Below are 24,081 nucleotides of genomic sequence, written 5' to 3'. Positions count from 1 at the left end.
CCTCTGATCAGGTGCGGGATGGCTCCACCCCTAATTGGCGTGGGTTTAAAACTACAGCTTCCGCTTTCTGAAGTTGAGCTGTTGCGATTCCGGGCCGGTCGCACTTCTCCTGTCATCTCTCCAGCCGTCAGACCATTATTGTATTTGATTTAGATTCTGTTATGTTTGTCTTATTTTCAGTGGTGTTTTGTAGGGTTGACCTGCCCTTTTCTTTTGAAATCACGTTCGTTCTGTTTTGTTAGACTATTGAGGGTAATTTGTTGGATTTTGATTTGGATATTTTGAGGGAAGTTAGTTTGATATTTTGTTTATTATCCATTTTGTTTGGGCCTTGGGTCTTCCTGAAGTTTATACACCTACTGGTTTCTGTTACTCTGACAATACTCAATCTTCTATATGTTTATTTTCCTTATCTTAATAAAGCGTTTATCGGTTTCTTGAATTTTGTACTCTTTTGTATCTTTTGGTCTGACGACTGGGTGTGGGAGTCATGTCAAATTTTTTTTGTTACGATTTAACCTAGACGGATCGTAATAATGTGTGATGTTGAGTAAGCTATATTTAGCAGTATAAACAACAAGGAATGATAGTAAATAATGATTCAGAAAGATATATACAAAGCTTACAGACGCAAACCAACGCAACAGCAGCAGCAGCAACGAGGCAGACAGGAGCAATCGATCCTATGGAGAGGCTTGTGAATTCTCTAAAGAATATAGTCTCAAGTAGATAATACATACCACAAAATCTTTCATAGCCAGATTCTTGCAGGGAATCCCTGCACCCGAAGTCAATCAGTTTTACCTGAAGTGTTTCTGTGTTGATCAGGTTTATCCACCTTAATGCCACTGTGGAAAACTCCACGGCGACAGCACATGTGAGTGGCCATTGTTGCCTGCGTCATGGTAAACCGTGACGTTTCCTCATTGAGGATGCCTTCGTGATGATCCAAAAAATTCCACAGATCTTTGCAGGGTGAGGGACACTCCAAGACCATGATATATTGGTCAGGCTGGTCCTGCCAGTCCAGCAGCTCAATGATCTCTTGAACTGTGAGGCCCCTATTGGGAGATAAAACGATAACGATAATTAGCGCGATATAATGATATCAAGAGTTCGATAAAGTTTATGTGCCAAAAGCGGAACGAAACTCATTTGAACCGCGCGCCACACGGACCATTTATCTGATCGGCTCAAAGTCCAAACGGCAGCGCGAGCTCACTAGAGCAGATGCGTTTTCTCTGATCGGTCTCGGTCACGAGATCCATTTAGAAGCGCTTGAATTCAGCGAAGAACACAAATGTCTTAGTAATTTAAACCAGTTTAAAGGCAGATGAAACAGCGCTGACAAACAGGAGAAACACTGTGCGCAACTATACAGTCAGAAGGCTTTTCCGTCAACAAATTCCCACCGTTTACCATGGATTTACTGTAACGTTAGCCTAGTAATATTAAGTGCACCATAAAATGTGGGATATACATATTGAATTGTATTATATTATTAATGTAGACAATGTATTAAAGCCAGGACTAATGGAATATAATTACAGTATTTAATAATGTATTTAGGCTACTGTTTTTGAATACAAATACCATAGAAACCATAAAGTTACATTTTGCCATGATAGTGAGGTGCTATAGGCTATGCCTGGTTTTATCTGTGGTTATCATGATCTAAATGCATGATACTGGATGACCAATGGTTAATTTTAATAAAACTTAAACAGTCAGAATATTACATTTTACCAAATAAAAATGAGGTTGTTACTTTTTTTTAACAGATGTTACTGTTTTTGTTAATGAACATAAATTTAACATAGTAAATCTGAATCCTAACTCAAGCTAATTCTACTGTCAACTCACTGTCAAATATGCGTTTCGAGACAAAACATGTAATATTAAAATTGCAGCCTGCACTGCAAACTGTGCTGAAGATACGTGCCATCAATGTCAGGCAACACAAACCTGTTTCAAGACTTGAAACAATATCTCCCATTAGCACATGCAGAAACTAAGAAATTAATTTTCTAATAAAGATATTTATTTTGTTAAGGAAAAATGACAAATGTTTGAATGTTCTACCTCAGATTTGTGAAATGTTCACCTGTTTGGCAAGTGTTTGTCATGATATGTTCTGACAATAAAGAGTAGTTTAAAACCACAATCAGTGCTCTGGTTAGGAGCAAAAATCTGCCTTTAAACTTGATAGAAATAAAGATTTGACATTTATCGTGATAATTATCGATATCGACTCATATAAAACAATTATCGTGATAAATTTTAGTGGCCATATCGCCCAGCCCTAGTTAACAGGCCGTCCTCTAATGGGAGGGATGCTGGGATAAACAGGCTGGAAGAAAGATAATTTGTAAGAAAATACAATACCTCAAGGCCATCCTCCAAGCGTTTCCCTTTATAAACAGAGCCGAATCCTTCCTCATCAAGCATTCTGCTGATTTCAGAACGGCTCAGAATGTCGTCTGTTAAAAGATTAATCATGTCAAGCATGGACAGCAGTGAGTGTAATGTTTGAGATATGGCAGTAAACTCACCCTCAGTTGTCACGTCCACTCTGTGACCTGGTGCTGGACTGGAGCTGGAGGGGTTTGAACCTGCTGATCCGCAGGAGGAAGGACTTCAAGACCACTGTATAGAGGTTCCTGAAGACCAGGACTCTCTAGAGCACAAGCACTGTCCTGTAGAGAATTTTGATCTAAAGCAGGGAATATCAAACAAAAGCATGTTTCAAACAAATAATTAAACACTGCATAGTCATATTATGGTGATTCTTCAGTTACTAGCTGAATTCTTAAAAAAATAAAAATTATTATGAATTTGTTCAAAATTATGGCTTTTGATATAATGTGTGATGGTGTGAATTTGTAACATATGGTAATTACTGGCACTTCATCCTAGGCAACAGAAAAATTCACCTAATTAATTAAGTTCCCATTAATGGGAACTTATATATACCTGAACATTATGCAGACTTCATGATGTACAGAGCTCTAGTAAACAGAAAACAGTTACATATTTTTAAATGGTCATTTGATTTACCCTAAGCATGTCTCTCATGTATCTTGGTCTGAGCTACCGCTCCGGTCACAGAAGTGAGGAGACGGCAGCTTCTCAAAACTATCCATCCTCTTCCTCTTTGGCATCTCATTTTCCTCACCAACACTAAAATGCTGATGGGTTTCAGCCACATCAGCACATCAGTGTTGTGCACATTAGTGCTGGATGTTGAGGATGTGCTTTCGTGGAAGTCGTACACCTGAGCACTCCGATAACTTTGTTTTCTCTTTCGGCCAATGATAAAAGATGTCCGCTTGGTTTCATCTGTGTTTAAAGATATATGACATGCCCTGGAATAAAAATCTGATCATGGCCTTGATTTAACTTCAACTGATTTTTGATCAAATGTGTGATGGTGTGGATTTTCAACATATTGTAATGAATGACACCTGGTTTCCATTAATCTATCTGAAAATGATGTAGACTTTATAATGTACAGAGCTCTAATAAACAGAAAACATTTACACATTCTCAACTGCTCATTGGATTTACCCTCAGCATGTCTCTCATTAGTGGCTGCAGACAGTGGTCTGATCCTCCACTTTCTGATCCTTTCAAGAACTGATTTTCACTTCCCTGACTAACAGGCCGCTGATATACAAACATTACACATAAAAGAGATTTGACCTTGATTTCTTCCAATATCACAATGAACTAAGAACATATAAAACAAATGCACAAAAAGGTGTCTTCCAAATATTAATATATATCCAAATTCATTTGTAACTTTTAGGGTCAATACTCAATACCTTAAACCATTTATGGAGAAGGACTGCCCTCAAAGCAATCCGCTGCTTTGGGTTTTTCCGCAGGAGGGATCGAATCAGGTGGCAGCATTCTGTGCAGAACGATGGAAGAGAGTCAGATTATTACCTTAAACTTTACACCTGCTGTCTTTCTATTAAGCTGTAAGATTAGACTATGCTATACTGTATGGTAAAAAAATCAGAAAGAATTCCTGCATAATTCAAGCAGCCATCTTTTATAAAGCTATCTGGTTTTGGTGTTACTTTTACCTCTTAGTTTCATTTGTTCTATTTTGGTGATATAGAATTACAATTGATCATCTTTTTTGTGATGAATGCCATCTTACCGTTTGACAAGCCAGGATCAGACCAGATGTCTTCATTAATCATCTCCAGGTCTCTGGGTTGTGTAAAGGGTCCACACACCAACAGGAATAAGAGCACTCCCAGAGACCACACAATAGCGGGTCTAGCGTGGTACTTGCCCTCTGTGTAGAACTCAGGTGGGCAGTACTTTTCTGTGCCTAGAAAGAAAGAGATTTGTCTGATGGGTAAGCTTGAAATCCCATAGCATGTTTTCTGTAGATGATGATACACAGGGCAACTTTTTGAGCAATGTTGCTGGAGAATGTTGCCGTCAATAGGCAATCAGGTGAGACGTGGCCGGCGACCGATCTAAAGTATCCAGATAAAAATGTGTTGCTCATGCTCAATGGGAAAGCGCCCAAGCAACATCACTCAGCAACATTGCTCAAAAAAGTTGCCCTGTGTATCATCACCTTCTGTATCCATTAGAGTAAATAAATAATTTAGTTATTTTTATTCACCATTGTGGAGCGTTAAAAAGTGAGATCAATCCATGGCCAAACCAGGCGTGAGGCGACATATTTAGTGAGAACATATTTGTCTAAATTTTAAAAATAAAACTATTTTCAAAACTTGATTCATAATACATACCACGGAAGATGTCATAGGCAGCCTCTCGCAGGACAAGCCCGCACCCAAAGTCAATCAGTTTGACCTGAAGTGTTTCTGTGTTGATCCGCAGGTTCTCCAACTTAATGTCACAGTGGAAAACTCCACGGCGACAGCATATGAGAGCGGCCATTGTTGCCTGGTTTCTCATGAAATTTGCGGCCCCTATTAACAAGGGTTAACAGGCCAATCTCTAATGGGATGGGTGCGGTATGACCAGGTTGGAAGAAAGATCATTGTTAGTTGGAGGATTTTTAGAATATTTTAGAATAAGAATTTTTGTCCAGTTTTGGAATTTTTTTATGTTTTCATGTTCTAAATTGAAAACAGTCAAAACACAGTGAGTGTCGCCTACTTACAATTTTGATGTATCTACTGCTCTCTGACTTTTGGACAAATTTCACTGCCACCTGTTCAACAAAACAAAACATTTACATTACAATCACATCTACAACATGTCAATTGCACCACATAGTGAACATCTACAATAAAAGGACTTGAAATGGATATAGTGAGACAAAAGAATTTGCTAAAACTTGTAAGAAAATGACTATACCTCAAGGTCATCCTCCAAGCGTTTCCCTTCATAAACACACCCTAATGCTCCCTCACCAAGCATTCTGCCGATTTCAAACCGGCTTAGAATGTCGCCTGTTAAAAGATTAATTGTTAAAGTTGACATGAAATGTCAAGCATGGACAGCAGTGAGTGTAATGTTTGAGATATGGCAGTAAACTCACCCTCAGTTGTCACGTCCACTCTGTGACCTGCGGTGCTGGACTGTGGTGGACTGGAGCTGGAGGGGTTTGAACCTGCTGATCTGCAGGAGGAAGGACTTCAAGACCACTGGATACAAGTTCCTGAAGATCATAATCCTCTAGTCTAGAGCACAAGCACTGTCCTGTAGAGAATTTTGAGGTGTGTGGAGGAGTCGGTCCGAATTGGCGCGAAAATTCACAAAATATACGTCATGCGCGTTCTCGTCTGCTTGGGCTTACATCCGTACGGCACGTAACGGCAGCCATTAGTAAGCAGTGGCAATAGCAGTAGTGTTTCAAATGGACTCTGCGGACGGAAAGAAGCGACCAGCCTCCAGCACAATCCAGACCCACGGAAACTCCTCGTAAGTTTAAAAAAATAACGAGCGTGCGCACCGAGAACGAGCATGAGACTGGCTGCAGTTTCTCTAACGGCCACTGGTAACGGTTAGAAATTTCAGAACTTACGCAATGCTCCTTTAAAAATAAAAAGAAGCAACATTTTACAATTTTCAAACATAATTATCAAACATAAAGTCATTTTTGAAACAAAACAAATTAACAGGCACATTTAAAATGGAATATTTTAATGTTTTTAAATATAGTTAAATAAAATAATAAATTAATAAATCACTTTAAATTGAAAAATAAAATTGACACATTTAAAACTGTTTAATTCATGTTTTATAATATAGTAAACAATAAAATAGTAAATGAATTTAAAAATAAATAATAATAAATGCACATTTTAAAATGTTTTGAAAAATTGCTAGTTCTGTTTCCTTGTCCATTCGCCAATTGCTTTCTTGGTCGTTTTTTTGGTTATAACCATTTCTTTATCGCTTTCCAATGTTTTCCTGAGGTTTCCTAGCAACCGCAGACGCCGAGTTGTCACTGTGTGTAGAAATTTAACCTCTCCAGTGATAAAAGTGCGACTGTTGTAATGGACGTTTTATCCGAAGCGAAGTCTAAACCACTTTCCTCTCTGTCTGTATTCAGCTTTATACCAGCCAGAAGAACAGAGCCCAAAGAAATGCGTTATTTCAACTGCAGCCCCAAGGTAAGATGCATTGCTCATTTTGGCGTTTTCTTTTTTTTTAAAGCAACATCCCCATAGACATTCTCTGCTGCCACGTATATCGCGCTGCTAAAATATCAAGCCACGTGGCATTTGCAAATAAATTACGCTGGAACAATAAATATTTTAGTAGCATTTATCTGGTAAAAAAAATAAAATAAAAATAAATGAATAATAATAATATATATGGTTCCTATACTTTAACTACTAACATATTTTTGTCTAGATCTTTATGGCTTTAGGTTTTGTTATCTAATGCATAGGTTTTCAATCTTTTAGACGCCATCCTAGAATTTAGAAGGCAACTATATATATTTATGTATAAAGACCAAATGCATACTGTAAAAAATAAAAAAATACTATAAAACATATGCATAAAATTGTATTTGTAAAATATTTTGTTTCTTTTACGTTACATTAATTACTTTTTTGTACTCACTATATTGCTCTGCTGTACTGTAGATGTAGGCCTAATCATTTATTTCGATTTATTATTTATTTAAAATCAATTAAAGTTTATTTTAATACATTTTATGTATCTTAATCAGTTTCTTTTAGTTTAGTCTTATTTATTTTTAGTGTTTTTTCTTTAGACTTATTCCATATACACCCTAGCACTCCCTTGTCTTTGAAAACCCCTGATCTAATGCAATGACATTCATACATTTTTAAGTTCATCTCATATATCTACATAGCACCATGGTATTACCTTCTGATATCATTGTACCAAGTTGATTCTGTACATTTATTTTCAAAATAACATTTTCTAAAACCGATTTTGTCAATTTCCTCGAACAGGCCCCAGAGAGGTCTCTATATGACTGTTTACATCAGAGCACTGAGGGCTATGATAACAAACTCCACCGAGATGACAGAGCGCACGCCAAATCCCGAGGCCTGGACCTCTTCAGTGAGGTGTGTTCTCCTTAACTCCCGGTGATCCATCCATGAAGGCTCAGCAGTTCATGCATTGTCTGTTGTTCTTTAAAAAAAAAACAATCCTCACTAGAGGATCCCATTCTAGAGTTAATCCCTATACGTTTTATCTCATCCTCTCATTTTAGGAATCATCTAGACCAGCACCCGTTCTGTCGTCATCAGAGTATGGCCAATGTTCTCCACTGCAGTCCGACTCTGGGGGGAGCTTTGCTCGTGTTGCTCACATTCGTTCTGATTTCTACAACAAGAATGGAATCACCTGGAATGTGGAGGAAGGCTATGGATCTGTGACACCTGTCTAAACGTGTCTCTTACTTTTGGTAACATCTTTGAGCGCACATTACAGTCAATGTCAAAACAAACGTCTGTGCATTTACTGTATGTCTGCTACATGCACAGCAGATTGTTACATTTATACAGTATACGCATTAAACATGCTTTTGATGTTATTGGATGAATAAAAAAAAGTCAAAAACATGCTCAAGTCATGCTTAAAAATCAATATAATAAAAACTAAGAAATTATATGTTGCCATATATATATAATTTCATAATGCAGAAAAAAGTCCTAAAATGCTTCATTTTCCATATTAAAATGATGAAGCCTATTATTAATATAATATCACTTTTCACATCATAGTAATGGGGGGGGGGGGGGGGGGGGGGGGGGTGTTTACAGTAATTAACATGAAAAAAAGTCACAATGCAAAAATGTAGTAATTGTCCTAAAATGCTTCATTTTCTTTCTTTTCTTTTTCATTCATTTGCAAAATACATCATCATCCATTTTTTTTTTCTTTGACTTGTTTCTGTTCGGTTCTTTTTGTGATTTTAACACATTTCCCATGAAACCTATGACAAATTCATAGACAGACACTTTGACGTTATGTATAAATTTTAATGGATAACAAAATGATAGCATCAAAACATGGCCACCTTTATATTGTCTTTATTTTACAAAAACGTCCGCTGCTTTAAATTATGGATTGAGCAACACACAATTACAAGTCTCGGTTACACAGAGCCTCTTAGCCATCCATTACTTATAAAGCAATGCAAATAATCTAGTGTATGTGGTGCAAACAGAATGCTGTAGAGCTCCACTATAATAGGCCAATGTTATATTAAACTGTACATGTTTTTAATCGTTACCAAGTCAACGACTGACTGGTGTGTGACTGAGGTTCAAGGCATTACATTCCCTTGTGATAAAGATCGTGTCATCTCAGTGTGAACAAAGAAGGTTTTGAGATCCCCCTTGCCCTTCACGTTGATGATCCCACGACAGGAACACATATAACCCAACGTCTGTAAGATCCGACTTGTCTCCTCAGTGACCTGAGGAAGAAAGCAAGCTAGATGTGATCCTCTGAAAAACCATTAATAATTCACCAGGCATGCAAATGACTTACAAAGTAGGTCAGAACAAGAATCTACCTGTATTTTTCCAAGCACGCCTGTGCTGTCCATCCTACTGGCTACATTTACAGTGTTCCCCCAAATATCGTACTGTGGTTTCTGTGCTCCAATTACTCCTGCAATCACTGGACCGTGGTTTATTCCTTGAGAGAGAGAGAGAGAGGCCGGAAACATTTAAAACGCCCTAAATGTGTGATGAAGTCTACCACATTTTGAGACTCTGCCAAAGGCAAACAAAATGTTGTTGGGTGTGAAAGCGCTGATAGGCCCTGCTTACCGACTCGCAGTTTAAAGTCATTAAAGGAATGTTTGTTGATGACATCCAGCTTCCCCACCAAAGCAAACGCAAACTCCACCATTGTTCCAATGTGCATGTACTGCCGGTCATGTTCCTTCAGAAAAAGAACAGGAAACTATCATTGCACTTGTTTGAAATTCAGTACTGACTACACCCTGAGACTCTGAAGCAACACACCTCAAGCACAAATCAAGCGTATTAGCACCACAATCAATCCAGTGTAATCTTTACAAAAAGATTAGTTTAGAAGAGCTTAACATTGTACCTGTGCGTACTCTGGTCCGGGGGTCACATTCAGCCCCGTAGCAGCCATGTATGTGCTGCCAATAGTTTTGATCTTCTCCACTCCACTAAATTTGGGTTTTGACAGCAACTGTTGAGAAAAAAAAAATCATTAAGTTTTGGGGAAAAAATAATTGGAGAAGAAAAATTTGCATTTCATTCATGACATCTCTCGGATATGACGATGTTAATGCATTTGGTACTGGCGAACGTCACTCTTAAAGGGATAGTTCACCCAAAAATAAAAATTCTGTCATTATTTCCTCACCCTCATGAACACAAATGAAGATCTTTTTGATGAAATCTGAGAGCTTTCTGTCCCTCCATAGACAGCTATGCAATTGAAACTTTGACACTTCATCAAGTTCAAGAGATCGTAAAACGAATCCAATATGAATTAAACGGTTTAGTCCAAATATCCTGAAGAGACTTGATTGCTTCATATGATGAACAGATTGAATTTAGGCTTTTATTCACCAATAAACATTGATCACATGTGAATAAAAGCCTAAATACAATCTATTCATCATATAATGCAACAGTGTCTTTACAGAAAATTTTGGACAAAACCGCTCAATTCATACAAGAAACTCATACAGGTTTGGAACAACTTGAAGGCGAGGAAACTGACACAATTTTCATTTTTAGGTGAACTGTCCCTTTAAGTTTAACTTTGCACAGAGCCTATAAAAATAAAATCAAAATATGGATGTGCCTGTGAGTGTACCTCATCAAAATCTGCAATAATCTCATTGAGGAGCCTCAGACACTCCAACCCCTCCTTATTAACGTCAGATTCTGTGTAAAATTCCTTGAAGTCTGGGATGGACGCGAACATCACACACACCAGATCGTACGACTGATGGTAGAGGTCCTATTAAAAATACAGCAAATAAAAATATATCTGGTGATGAAAATGACTAATAAACTAGACAGGTCCAAAAGATTTTTGATTAATTATATATTTTTTAAGAAATTGAAGAAGACATATAAATGTGAACTTTGTAAAAAAAAAAAAAGAAGATATTTCTCAAATAGTTTTAATTCAACTTTTCACTGAAATTGTAATGCTGATAATATAATTAATAAAAATATAAAAAAAGTGAATACATTTGGGAAATTCACAATAGAACGTCTCTCACCTCATTCTTCCAGTTACGACCCAGGAAATGTTCCGCCACATGGGCAGGTAGAACGTTCTCCAAAAGCACCCGGTTCAGGTTCTCCATGGTCTCAATCTCCTCGCACTCCTTCTTAAACTTGTTCCTCCAGAGGAAGTCTAACCTACAGTAATATTCATTCTGTTACAAGAGGACACAGAGGTAAAGAGATGGTACACATCTGATCACCGTATTTGGCTTTCAAGATGACAAAGAAAGCATAATCATACGCACACAAGGACATTTCATCTTATATATTTATGGATTTTTCTTGCACAAAGGGCTGCTATCATGAAAAATTGCTTCAATTTTCTCTGAGTTGGAGCCTTCTGTTCCAGCAGACATACATCACAGAAAAGATTTCAGTGGAAGTGGCACCTTGAAAGGCATTAAGTAGCCTATGCACTGCCATTCTCACCTAGTCTATATTTGCTTTTGATTATTTTCCATTGCTTTGGAGAAAAATCAGTTCCCGGCTAACCTATCACCTGATCAACCCGAACTTTGCATTACTTACTTGAATAGATAAATTGATTGAATTCACCTAACTGCACAATTCAAATATAGAGTTCATCAGACAGACCTATTACCTAGAGATAAACAGTCTCTCGAAATTAAAAGCACACACTGAAAAAAGGAAAGTCTGACTGACAGCTGGCCTTCGGAGATTGTGAAAAGTCTTCAATACAGACTGAAAAACATACAATACTTTCATGATTGTACTATGACATTTTTTTTTCTTATAGTGGTATTATTAAAACCTTTTTGGAGGGAAGCTATTGTACAGCCAGAGGCTGACGAGAGCTTATAGTAACTGAAGCCTTGGAAACTGGGAACACATTTATACTGCCACAATACTTTGAGCTTAATCATAAAATGACCAGAAAAATTCACATTTTAAGCTGACGAGTGACTGTTTCAAGATTAGGCTAACCTCTGTTGTCATTGGATTAACATTCAGGCATCTGACCTTAATTAATTAAAGGAAAGTTATGTGTTACATACTGTACACGTTTAGCTCATTACCACACCTTAACGATGCACTTACAATGGAAGTCTATGGTACACAGCATTCTGGAGGCTTAACAAGCAGAAATGTGCTTAAATTAACGTGAGTCTTAAATTATTTTGTTATACGTGGATCTTAGTTCTTTAGATGAACTTCTCTCTCTCTCTCTCTCTCAAAAAAGAAAAAAAGAGCAAGTATGATAGCAGTTAAAGCACATCTTTTTGTATATTTCAGATTGAGAGACTCACCTGCCTCGCCAGCACAAGCAAAGTGACGAAGAAAATGAACAATGACACGGAGCCCATGGTCTTCAAATCTTTAAGAACACCCGGCCTGAGGGGGAACAAAAAGAATTTTAAAACTTAAAAGGTCAAAGAAAGATGACACAAAAAAGGCTAAACTATTGTGTGTAGAGTAGGACACGGACTTCTCAGCAACACTGTTCACTATTCAGATACATAATGCCAATGTTGTATGGGCAGTTGCAGTAGATTATTTAACCAAGTACTAAATTTTACTCCATTCATAAATGCCTAATGAAGGCATGACAAGGAAAGATCAATAAAAGAAACAAAGAAAGAACAATAAACATAGAAATAGAGAGAAATACAATAGGTTTTCTTTAAAAAAATATTTTTCTCATCCTTCAGTCATCCAAAAAAAGACTAATCCTCACAAAGCCTGCCATATCAGCAGAAGCACCTGTCATATATATTCCCTGGGGATATTGAGAGACCTTCTGGACAAAAATGTGGCACAATTCCTCATTCCTTAAGTAAATGAACACTTAAAGGGATTGTTCATAATTCATACAGGGTCATAAGGGTGAGTACATTATGACAAAATTTTCATTTTTGGGTGAACTATCCTTTTAAAAGACACTTCCGAAATGCTTGAATGTCACTGCATTTGATAACAAAATATGAAACCAAGTGGAATCTACAAATAAATGATGCGATTGAGAGATTTTTGGAGACTTTTTGAGGTCACTGTATATGGGAGTATATGGGAATCCAGTACCGGTCAGGATGCTTGGCTTTGTAGAGGGCGGTGCTGTAATCATCCAGTATGGAGGCGTGTGTCTGGAGAATGATGATATTATAACCCACTACAGCAGCAAGCATAATTATCATCTTCAGCTCATAGTTGATCCTCAGGAACACGGAGCATGAGATCAATCCCAGAATGCAGCTGTAGATAAAATACTGCCGGGGCAGAGACAGCCAGTTAGATTCACATCTGTACATTTGTCAGGGCCATTCAGTCTCACAGAAAAGAGAACTTTGAACTTTCAATATTTAAATGCTAAGAATTTAATACATAATATAATCATTTTTTTCAGATTTATGCATTAGATTTTTTATTTATTTATTATGCATAGATTTAATTCATAGTAAAATTCCATCAAATTGAATTGAATAATAACTGATTAAGGATTAATTGATTAGGTTCAATTATTTAATTAAAATCCGTAAGGATCATTCAATTCAATTTTATGGAATTGTACTATTAATTAAATTGCGTAAATCTTTTTTTAAAAATCAGTGCAGAAGAACACAATACAAAAATAATTATATTTATAAACAGCATATGTCTCCTGAAATATTATAAAATGGGTGATCCTTAGAAAAGCTAAAAAAGAGGCTATAAACACCAAGATTCTTATTTCCTAACCAATATAACATTCTAGGAAAATGCTCGAGGATGCTTTTGTCCAGCATCTTGATATCTGTAAAGATCTAATTTCATACAAGCACTACATAGCTCTCAGTGCACAACTATATTTTCCAGTATATTTTTCAGCTGTGAAATATCGTTACAGAGTGGCCATACATAATCACGCACAGTATAAAGTGACTTATTATATAGTAACGCAATAAAGTGAGACAAATTGGTTTCTCATGACACTCGTGATTTATCACAAGTATGTTCTGTATGTTCTCAGACACTGAGAACTTTTTATTTTGAAACCCACATCTCGGCAAATGATGTATGTTTATGAATATGTTTTCATGTGGGACTGTAGATAAAAGGTTATTCAGTTCACACAGTTTTTTTCCTGAGAAGCAAATTACCGAGGCATGAGATAAGATTTGTTGCAACTTACTGGCAAGTAGAACTTGTTGTTTGAGGAGTTAGTGGTCTGACCATATGGACCATCCATACTGCTGTTGGAAATGTTGAGCTGAGTTGATGCTATCGTTCTATCTTCAACTAAGAAGAACTTAAAACCCAACAGATGGAGAAAACAAAATTTAGAGCATTACAACAGAAAGACACCACCACTCTTAGCTAAACACATCTGTTGCTTTTTGTAACAAAAGTCCTTTTTTTGCACAAGAGAAAAATTCAACAAAAACCAATGAGCTGCAAGCAGATGGGAAAAGCAGATAAGATGACCAGTTGCCAACTTTTTGTCCAGTTGGTGCAGGATTTAATTGAAAAGATGCATGCTAATATGTGGTGTATGCGACTAATAAACACTTAAATTCAGTTATATATATAAATAGATATATAAAAGATGTTTTTGTTGAATGTCACTGCTAGATAACTAAATATATCCAACTACTCCAACTGGGTCAAAAACTGGTGACTGATTTATCAACCAACTATCCGTCATGTACAGGGCTTGACATTAACTTTTTTGGTCACCAGTCACTGTGGCTAGCAGTTTTCCAAAGTTACTAGCCACTCATGTCGATACCATGGGGAAAAACTGCCATATAGATATTTTTAATATTATCTCATAATTAGGCTGCTCTCACTTTAAGACCTGACACACGGATCCATTATGCTATTACACAGGCGTTTTCTTTCTCAACTATTTTCACTTAAATAATGAATATATATAAAAACAAGATTTTGTACCCAAGGAATGAAAATTGCGTACCATTTAACCAAGAATGTGACTGGTCTTTATATCGCTGGTCCTTATGTTGCAGTTAGATCACCTGATCTACACTCTCAAAGGTTAATATGATAAGAGCAGGACCACACACAAAGATTTTTCAGATTATCTTGAAGGTAATCACATCAATTGCATGCGGGGTTCCTCAGGGTTCAATGCTTGGTCTCTTCCTGTTTTCTATATAGCCAAAACTGCTACCTATAGCAGAGCTTCAATTGCGTAGTGATACATATAAATATACAGTATATATATATACAGTATATATATATATATTTTTTTTTTCATTGTGGGAAAATATAGGTCTTATAGGTCACAAGAGGTTTGAAATTCTAGGCAAGAAGATTTTTTATATTACCATATATACTTATATATGGTATATATTTATATACATCTAAAGAGTTCCCTAAACTACCAAGCCATACAGCTAGCAGGCTAATATTGACAAGCAAGCAGAGAATTACTGAACATGGTCAAGAACAATAATGAATTATATGTGAATATAATAAATGTCAGTCATTTTAAAAAGCAGATCAATGTAGCTGATAGACCAGGTACTGGGCAGTTGTGATGCTCACCATGTTGAATACGGCCATGACTAGGATAAGTGCAGTGGTTGCCATGGTGAGTGCAAGTCGTATCCAGGGCTTGTTGGTGATGACTTTAGAGGAGCTGGGGAGCCTGGGCATTGTGCAGGAAGCTGCTTTGCCCCATTGCTACGGCAACAAGAGAAAACAACAACAACAAAAAAAACAAGCTTTAACTCCCACCAATGTCATTAGCATATCTGCTTCTATTCCAAATGCTCAAGGTTATGATTGTGCCCCACAAGTCAGAGACACATTAATAAACATAACTTCAGAGTGAGTGAATATAATAATAAAAAAGAGCCATCTATATCAACTTTGAGTAGAAGCCAACATGAAATGCCATTCACAATCCATTTTATTTCCATAATTTCCCTAAAAATTAGGCTGAAACATGGTTGGTGTAGATCCTATTCCCCTGCTGAGTCAGAACCCCCTTGGACCAATAGCAATTACATTGGCTAAGACAACTTTTCCCTTTGTTTGTGTTTTCGATTAGTCTTCAGTTACTGAGCTTACTGCTTTGCATACTACTTGCATACTATCTTAGCATACTGCTAGTTAGACCCAGCAAACTTTTCGATTAGCTATAACAAGAGGATAGAATTTACTCACTTTGGGGGCTTTTGAAACAGACGTGAAGGCTAAATGTGACCAATATGCTTGTTTAGCACATAGAAAACTGTATACAGGTTTTGGATAGACATGAGGCTGAGTAAATAATGAGATATGTTTGCAAAACTGACCTTGTACATCACTTTACAAAACACTTAACCTAGACTTCAGGCTTAAAACTAAGAGTAAAATAGGCAGAGGGACTAAACAAAAAATCATAAAACCACCTCGCCAGTCAATCATTTGTTAGTAACATCACCTATACAAAAGAAAAAGAAAAATGGCTTTAAATATTTAAACACAGCACTACTATAAGATTACCTTAACCCCTCTTTCGTATTTGTGAATCTGTGGGCTGAATGTAGGACAGTGCGAAATCTCACATCAGATAAATGGGAAACAAACTGAGAGAGAAATCTTGACACTCATGACACTGACTGCTGTTTGTGAAACCAAAAGAGAGCCTCACTATAAAAGGAACACACAACATGAGTGACACAGAGCTTCATAAAATGGTCTCATACCCACAATCCCCAAACCTGTGGGGACTTGACTTTATTGCTATCCAGCAAGAAAAATAGATGACAAACAACTCAGTCAAATTATCATCACTCAAGCTGATTTTCTCTTGACACACACACACACACACACACACACACACACACACACACACACACACACACACACACACACACACACACACACACACACACACACACACACACACACAAAAAGAAAAGAAAAAAAATAGGAGGGGGCAGGAATGGGTTGGTATAGCGCAAGGTTTCTATTCAATGTGGCCTACTTTTATCACCATAAATTCTTGGTTAATTAGCGAACTGGGGACAAATCAAGTCGAGCTGGTGGGTGAACGGCATGCAAACCCTTCAAGTACTTTGGAAGGTCATGCCTTCTAAAAATACAACTTGGATGCTTCAATACAGGTTACTTCAATTACAGTTGGAATTCCATGGAATGAGGTTGAATCTCACAAGAGAAGAATCTCACAAGAATCCCCCCTATTCAAGTATAAATACAATTCATTTGTTTTGCATTACTGTAATGAGATTTTTACTTGAAATATAATACACCTTAATGGTCATAAAAACAATTGTCAAATAATTGTCTTGAAGAAAACATAATTTCTTGTTAATTTCTTTTTCGTTTGGGGTGGAATATGACCACAAAATGAATGTTGAATAAGCCATTTCATTCTAAGCTTTTATAATATATTAAGGAAGAAAGAGCAGGAGAAAGAAAATAGAGAGACATGCAGGTGACATTTGCCTAAGGCATTTATGTTCTGCAGGTCCAAAGTAGCTCGTAATTTGATTATAGACAATGCTCTCTAAGAGCAGAAAAAGAGTGTTGTTCCTCCGGCTAAAACAGGGAAAATTTCAATCTTGTTTTGATATGGTGTTTTTTCTTCCCGGTATGACATTTTCTCTAACAAGATGAGGGTCTCAAATGTGAGGAAAGCTCGACTTATTAAATGACATTAGTATACAGTTATTTCCTCCATGGAAAATAGAATGAACGAAACATGCCAATCTGCTTAATTCACTCTCACAGAAAGCTACTTTATATTTACTTCTATATTTACCACTTACCATTATGTGACCAGCAAAACAAATGCCGAGGATCAAGGCGAGCAAAAGGAAAGCCATTCCGAATGATAGTCCAAGGACGGTGGTTCTGTGAGAGACAAAATCATCAGCGATACTCTAAAGCAAGTCACACACGAACATCCAATCTTTATTCATTCTCTGACATGAAAAGAGAAGATCATAATGTATCATAATGTAATGCCACATATAGAGATAAGAACTGTTCCTCGGCATGCTTGAACATTGCTAGATTTTTTCTATGTAACAGGATTTTTGGAAGTGCTTGCCTGTGCAAAACGTGATGCTGCAATGCTATGCTATTGCGGTCAGTTGGTATGAGGTTAATAAGGTGTTCTGAGGTTGTTTTTACTAGTGCATTGCTATGCCATTGCTAGGGTGTTTAAAGTAATTGTTTATTGATTGCTACCTGCTCCAGGTCAAAAGAGCCCACCTTAAAATACAACATCAAGACTTTTGAAATGATGCCTTAGCAATTAACTGAAATAAGTTTAAGTACTAAAATGACTACTAAATCTGAAATAAAATAGATTAAAGCTATACAGAAATATATATATATATATATATATATATATATATATATATATATATATATATATATAAATGACAAAAGCACATAACAGATTTACCACAACTTAAATACTACATTAGAATATAAATAATATGAAAATAACACTGATCTGGGCCATATCTCGAGAGACTGAAAACACTTTTTGCTCTCGAGATATGGCCCAGATCGGTGTTATTTTAGTTTTATTTAGTAGTCATTTTTAGTACTTAAACTTATTTCAGTTAATTGCTAAGGCATCATTTCAAATGTTTATTTAAGATTTTTAAGCTGAAGCTTTTCATCTAATATTTATATTTTATTTTATTTAAGTTTTATTTCAATTACCAACAACCATTTTCAATAGTTCACAATAACAACACTGGCTCAGATGCCTGCTTCAACGTAGATCTTTAGGATTTTGCACCTGTTTCATTGTTTGCTAGGTGAAAATCATAAGTCTAATTGCTTAGAAGAATAATAGAACATCTTTTCTCATTAAGCTGCATGATTAAGTAGCATTCATGTCCATATAACAAAAAGTGTGGACAAATATGATGCCAAAGTTTAGGGTTAGAACTTAGATTTGAATAGCCTAAAGCAGGCATCACTAATTCAATGGGTTTTTGAATATAGGAACACAAAAGTTTAGCTCCAGTCTTTGCGGTGCCAAACATCACCATAAATGTGATATAAAACCAATAACAGAAAGTGAGAACACAGCTTGAGAAAACTGTTGTGCTTCTGGCTCTTGTGAATGTGTTCACGGTCAACATGAGCAGTAAATTAGGGTGACGTCTTGCATAGATTTTTCTGAATTCATACAAAAGGAGACATCATTTCCAAACCAGACTGACCTCTGATTAAAAAAAAAATCTATAACTGTCTGCTCAGGGCAGTCTTTTTCAGACAGGCACTGATGTCCCCATCATGCCATTATTTATCGGTGCACTAATTTTCTTTCAATTGTGTAGATGTGGTAATATTATTATGTGTCAGTAGGTCTAAGTGCTGTGGGAGACAGTGGCTGTCTGCGTAATTGCGTTGTGAAAGACAATGGCATGCTTTAAAGATGTCGTGGAGATGGTACTTACTTGGGCAAGACTAAAACCTGCACTATAAAGATGCAGAAGAAAATGAGACAAGCACAGGTGACGTAGTACTTGAAAGCCGGCAGAGTCGTGGCCCTGTACTGTTAGAAGAAAAAAGAAAAAAGTTAAATATCTCAGCTCTTACATTTTTCCTAGACGTCTTTGCTTTGATGGCCTTATTTCTGATTCTGATGTGTTTTTCTCTTCACAATGAAGCACCTACAGTATTAGTCATTCAATGGCACATACCACACCTCAAGAAGGGATGTACCTCTTTTTCGAGTGTCTTATTGTGAAAGAACAGAGATATCCTTTGAATGTCCTCTGACTTCAGCCACTGTCTGGTGGAAAGAAAGCATAAATAAAGTAATTTATATCAATTCAATTCTCATTGTCAAGGTGAATCACTATTATAATAGCCTCTTTGGTGGCACTGATGCAGGAAATGCTCTGAAAGTGAATTGTAATTGACAAATAATTGTTATACTGTATATCAGGGTCCAAAATCTGAGACCACGGAAAATCCTTCTATTTTGGAATTTTCTATTATATATAGTATATAATAATTTAAATTATTTAAAAAATGTTAAGAAATATTTGTTTTACATGTTACACGTCTTAAAAAAAATTCCAGGTATAAATTAGACACTTTCATTGTGGGCTCAGATTTGATCCTTATTATCACTATTTCTTGTGATATTTTGCAGAGAATTCATGTGTTCCTCCATATGGATAAGATGCAGAGCATTATGGACACTCACTTCTGTGAGTTGATGCCATCAATAGTGCGAATGATTCTTTCATTCAACACTTCTTCAAATCTCTTCTTCTGCGATTTTGTTCTGAAGGGGATTGGAGAGGAAAAAGGAGAGAGAGAGACTTCAAACAACCATAGAAATGCAGATGAGGTCAGTGTAAATGTTCTGAAAGGTTATTCACTTGAATTTACATTTTTGCTCTTTTTTTGTTTATAAAGCAATAAACAGTAGAAAAAAAAAAACAGACCTTTCGGACCTTTGCTGAAAGTTGAATTGCCCTAACGGCACGTCCTGTAAGAAAAAATGAAGCAAAATGGAATTAAAAGAGCACTATTAAGCTAGTCCTGTTGACTGATCACCATTAAAATCTTGAATCAGAATCACTGTTTTCTTTCCATGTGCTCAGGTTGACTCACGTGTGTGTTGATCTTGCCATTCTCATTGGTCATGCTGTCTCGATGGTGGAGGTTAGCAAAAGGTTTGGCTGCTCCCCAGGACTCAAGGTACTGTGTCATACGGACAGACGCCCTCATCTTGACTCCATCCAGAGTAGTGCGAAGACGAGGAGGAAGCGGGGGACTCCGTTTTTCTGCCTAAGTAACACCATAACATGAAGTACAAGTTTAAATGGATGTGTTACAGGCTAGAGGCATAATCCCAAAAATCGGATAAGAATATGCACTGAAGTGGTGGGTCACAGGTGTGTTTTGTAATACATTTTTTAATCAAATGTATTACATGATCTGATACTGATTTTCAGGACATTTCTGTGTTTCTTTTGGATGCTAAATGAATTTTGGTACTTGATGTCTAATGTAAAATCTGGGTCCTGAAGCAAAACCTATTGTGAGCCACTGGTGTACAGAACAGAATTTTCTAATGTTTTTTTGTTTTGTTTTATTATTATTATTATCATGATATGGATCCTATCCAAATGGAATCAAATATGAACATTCCAAAAATCTGCTAAGATACAAATACGGTCATACAACTGGGACCTTTTGATTGTAAGCAGGGTCATCATCAAACAAAATTTTCTGAGATTTTAACAGAGTTATGTGTGTTGAACATCATAGAAGCCAATGTTACAATACGTTAGTTTTGATTGTTGGAGGAAACTAGTTAATTTTAAACCTTTTTGTGCTATTTTCAACTTCCTGGTTTAAATGCATCTTTGTGTCAACGTCACAGGATGTGATGTTTTCTTGTACTATAATACATCGATGACTCATCGGTCTCTGATAATTATTCATGAGACTGTGTGTCCTTATCCAATGAGAAGATGCAAAACACACTATATGGTAAAAAAAAACCCTAATAGATATCACTATACTCTCTCAGTTGATTGATTACATTAAGAATTGCAAATATTTTTTGCATTACAAGTTTTTTCAGAAATGTTATGTTTAAATATGCAAATGAGGCTTTATCTAAATGAATATGCACTCATTTGCATACATTTCTAGAACAACATATTAGAGTCAAAGGTTTTTACAGAGGGTCTCTTTTTATCTCTTTATTATCAGAAAATACAGTCAGCCAGAAAAAAACACATTTTCAAACAAAATTAGGAATAAAATGTATAAAATCAGGCAAATTATATAAACCCCTCTGTAAAAACCTTCAGAATATAAACAGGAATAAACCTGTAAAGTTTGGTGTTATGTAAGTGCTGGTGAAGTGGAGATTTCTGCCTCAGAACAGGAGAAAACACTCATTTTGAGAAAATGGCCTTTAAAGATATGTACTGTAATTGAAATCTACAGAGGCAAATAGATAATGTGCTATAATGTGCTTCCAGTGTCTGAAAGTGTATTTTAAAAAACACTTTATGAAAATCCCAAAATCTCAAAATTTAAAGATGCATGAAAAAACAGTGTTTTTGCCTGTAGTGTCTCGGTTTAAGATTAAATGATGGTTCCAAACTAGGGTCCTGATTCCATTAGTGCACAGTAACATGGGATGATTATTAGTGATTAGTAAACAGCACAGGGGCTTTCAAACTTGTGTCTGAAAACCGTAAAGGGGTGCAATGTGGAAAATTTTGTTACTAAATATGTTTAACTAAATTTTTTATTTCTGTTCAGGTTTATACATTTAACAGCACTAATCGGTATAAAAAAGGTATTCTGTCGACAAAGTAAATATTTTCCAGATAATATTTTAATAATTGCCTATGGCTTTAGTACAGTGACAATATAAAAGGCAATTAATGCATTTTAAAAACATGTTGTCATCACACAATATCACACAGCATAAATGGGGTCTTATACCTGAAAATGGGAAGAGGGGGCTTTATACGTACATGAATGAATATGTATTTTAGTCATATTTGTGGGGTACTTGACACCAAAGGGTAGAAAACCCCTGCTATAGTATTTAAGATAACAGAGCCAATATGTACATTCTACTTTACACCAACTTAACTCAATGGCCATAGTTCATCAGAAAAAAAAGCTTACAGGCATCAACTAAACAACAGGTGAAAAAAGACAAGAGAACAACTAAACAAACAAGCAAAAGCCCTCCAAACTCAAATTCAGTCATCATATTGGGAATGTGAAGGGAGTGGGTGTGCAGTGGGTTGTTATGATAAGAGGGCCGAGAGGCTCAAACCGAACAGAAATAAATGTACGAGTCTCTTATGAGAAAGATTTGCTGCTTTTGTTACCTCGGGCAAAGCAAATGCATTGTTGAAAAGTAAATAAAGCACTGGATAAATAAAACAATAGCCATTGTTATTTGAATAAATTATACCAGGCATTATGATATCTGTGGGCTGAAAAGCCCACACACACCTCAATGGACGGATATTCTGAGTTTTGATAAACAGTCTTTCCAAGGTTGTCACATATGACCACAAAGTCACATTTGTGTAACTGCAAAGTCTAAATAGTGTAATTATGCTAATTAGCGCTCAAGGTGAATTGAATGCAATGCTAATTAGCAAAGTAGTTGCATAACTAGACATATTGTGATATGATTAATTAAATATCATACAGAGGGTTTGTTTAGCTATTATTGATACTTTTGTTTAACTCATTTTCTGGGTAATAAATGGATTGCTTTTGTTATTCATAATTTTAATTATGAAAACAGATGATTTTTTTTGTTGCCACAATTATTCTTATAGCTGAAAAAAAAGGTTAAAATAATGAATTTGCTCTAAACCCCTACAATCACTTGTGCCAGTAAGAAACCACCAAGATCACTTTTTGCATGTGTGATGTTCTTACCTTCGGGTTGATGACTAGGTACGTGATGATGCCGTGCTCTTTCAGGTAACAATCTCTGCTTAGTCCGTTGCCTGGCTCAACTTTATATGCCCCTTTCAAATGTTCCAGTGTTACAGAAGAGATGTGAACCCGTCTGGAGAGGAGCACAAACTATTATAGACTGGCAAATGAAAGGGCACTTCACAAAAACAGGTGCATTATATGAGTATTTCACAAATGTTCCAAAGCCTGCAGAGACAATAGAGTTAAGATATGAAAAATGAATGTACCCCTTTGCGTTTCTGTTATGTTTTGGGTTATTCAACGGAACATTCATTAGTAGCACAAAAGCACATTCATTGTGCTTTCAAAAGAACATTTCTATTAACGTCAAGAACCCTCCATGAGCATAATAGCACTTGTAGCAAATATGTGAAAATTCTGAAATGGGGAAAAACAAAAGTCATATGCTGATCTTACCCAGGTACACCCCCTGCCTCCATGTGATTGGCCAGGGTGACGTCATGTGACCAAACATCATACTGCCATTTCTGGAGGCCAATCACACCGCAGAGAACATTCCCGGAGTGAACTCCAACACGCATGTTAATGTCAACCCCAGTGGCATCTCTCACTTTCCTGAAATAACGGGAAAAGTATTAAAGGTTTGGACACACCTGCTCATTCTTTACTATTACTAATAAAAAAAAACGTTAAAAATGTATATAATTATATTTACACACCTGCAACATTAGTGTTAGAGCCTTTCTGTGTTGTGTTTGTGATAAATTTGATTAATTAATCAGCATGTTATGTCATTATTTCGATATAATTTTTTAATCGATTAACAGTCATTATTGAAATAGACAAATTTTAATTGTGCCTTCACATACATTTCTTTTTTTTTATCTTTTTTTTTTTTGACTACTAACTAAACAAATTTTAAGCATAAACCTTCAGATAAAAAGGTCATGATAAACATAATACTAAAATCATAATA

The 24,081-nt window shown here is 36.2% G+C and overlaps 2 protein-coding genes across 4 annotated transcripts in view; one reads left to right on the top strand and one right to left on the bottom strand.

Moving 5' to 3' along the window:
- Window positions 1–5,056: 5,056 nt before the first annotated feature.
- cfap90 (cilia and flagella associated protein 90) lies at window positions 5,057–8,015 on the top strand. 2 transcript variants are annotated; one of them, XM_084424770.1, is made up of 4 exons: window positions 5,057–5,136; window positions 6,554–6,614; window positions 7,431–7,547; window positions 7,697–8,015. In XM_084424770.1, exons 1-4 carry the CDS (start codon window positions 5,099–5,101, stop codon window positions 7,871–7,873), a joined length of 393 nt encoding a protein of 130 aa, XP_084280896.1. In that variant the 5' UTR covers window positions 5,057–5,098; the 3' UTR covers window positions 7,874–8,015. The 2 variants fall into 2 exon arrangements, with proteins under 2 accessions (XP_084280896.1, XP_084280895.1); XM_084424769.1 differs by lacking the exon at window positions 5,057–5,136 and having other exon boundaries at window positions 6,462–6,614.
- Window positions 8,016–8,449: 434 nt separating this feature from the next.
- adcy2b (adenylate cyclase 2b (brain)) overlaps window positions 8,450–24,081 on the bottom strand; it is a 63,015-nt gene continuing 47,383 nt past the window's right edge. The window contains exons 8-25 of one of the 2 annotated variants that reach the window (XM_084423180.1): window positions 23,562–23,720; window positions 23,103–23,235; window positions 20,283–20,459; window positions 20,114–20,157; window positions 19,870–19,950; window positions 19,380–19,449; window positions 19,112–19,209; window positions 17,456–17,540; window positions 15,222–15,359; window positions 13,846–13,962; window positions 12,759–12,943; window positions 11,987–12,071; window positions 10,712–10,870; window positions 10,297–10,443; window positions 9,553–9,660; window positions 9,267–9,381; window positions 9,008–9,132; window positions 8,450–8,908 (exon numbers count right to left, since the gene is read on the bottom strand). In XM_084423180.1, the coding sequence (XP_084279306.1) occupies window positions 8,756–8,908; window positions 9,008–9,132; window positions 9,267–9,381; window positions 9,553–9,660; window positions 10,297–10,443; window positions 10,712–10,870; window positions 11,987–12,071; window positions 12,759–12,943; window positions 13,846–13,962; window positions 15,222–15,359; window positions 17,456–17,540; window positions 19,112–19,209; window positions 19,380–19,449; window positions 19,870–19,950; window positions 20,114–20,157; window positions 20,283–20,459; window positions 23,103–23,235; window positions 23,562–23,720 (2,179 nt within the window). In that variant the 3' untranslated portion in view covers window positions 8,450–8,755. The remainder of the gene's footprint in view (window positions 8,909–9,007; window positions 9,133–9,266; window positions 9,382–9,552; window positions 9,661–10,296; window positions 10,444–10,711; window positions 10,871–11,986; window positions 12,072–12,758; window positions 12,944–13,845; window positions 13,963–15,221; window positions 15,360–17,455; window positions 17,541–19,111; window positions 19,210–19,379; window positions 19,450–19,869; window positions 19,951–20,113; window positions 20,158–20,282; window positions 20,460–23,102; window positions 23,236–23,561; window positions 23,721–24,081) is intronic. The other variant, XM_084423179.1, reaches the window with a different exon arrangement.

This window comes from Rutilus rutilus (assembly GCF_951802725.1).
Source record: "Rutilus rutilus genome assembly, chromosome: 11".
NCBI classification, from domain to species: Eukaryota; Metazoa; Chordata; class Actinopteri; order Cypriniformes; family Leuciscidae; genus Rutilus; species Rutilus rutilus.
Note: the sequence above shows the minus strand (reverse complement) of the source record. Positions and strands in the feature narration are given on the sequence as shown.

What these genes read in the sequence shown, in the direction of transcription:
- cfap90 (XM_084424769.1), top strand. Translation starts at nt 6,498, where the DNA reads ATGGACGTTTTATCCGAAGCGAAGTCTAAACCACTTTCCTCTCTGTCT. An exon ending in ATTTCAACTGCAGCCCCAAG is followed by an intron (nt 6,615 to 7,430) that starts GTAAGATGCATT and finishes TTCCTCGAACAG; the next exon opens with GCCCCAGAGAGGTCTCTATA. An exon ending in GCCTGGACCTCTTCAGTGAG is followed by an intron (nt 7,548 to 7,696) that starts GTGTGTTCTCCT and finishes CTCTCATTTTAG; the next exon opens with GAATCATCTAGACCAGCACC.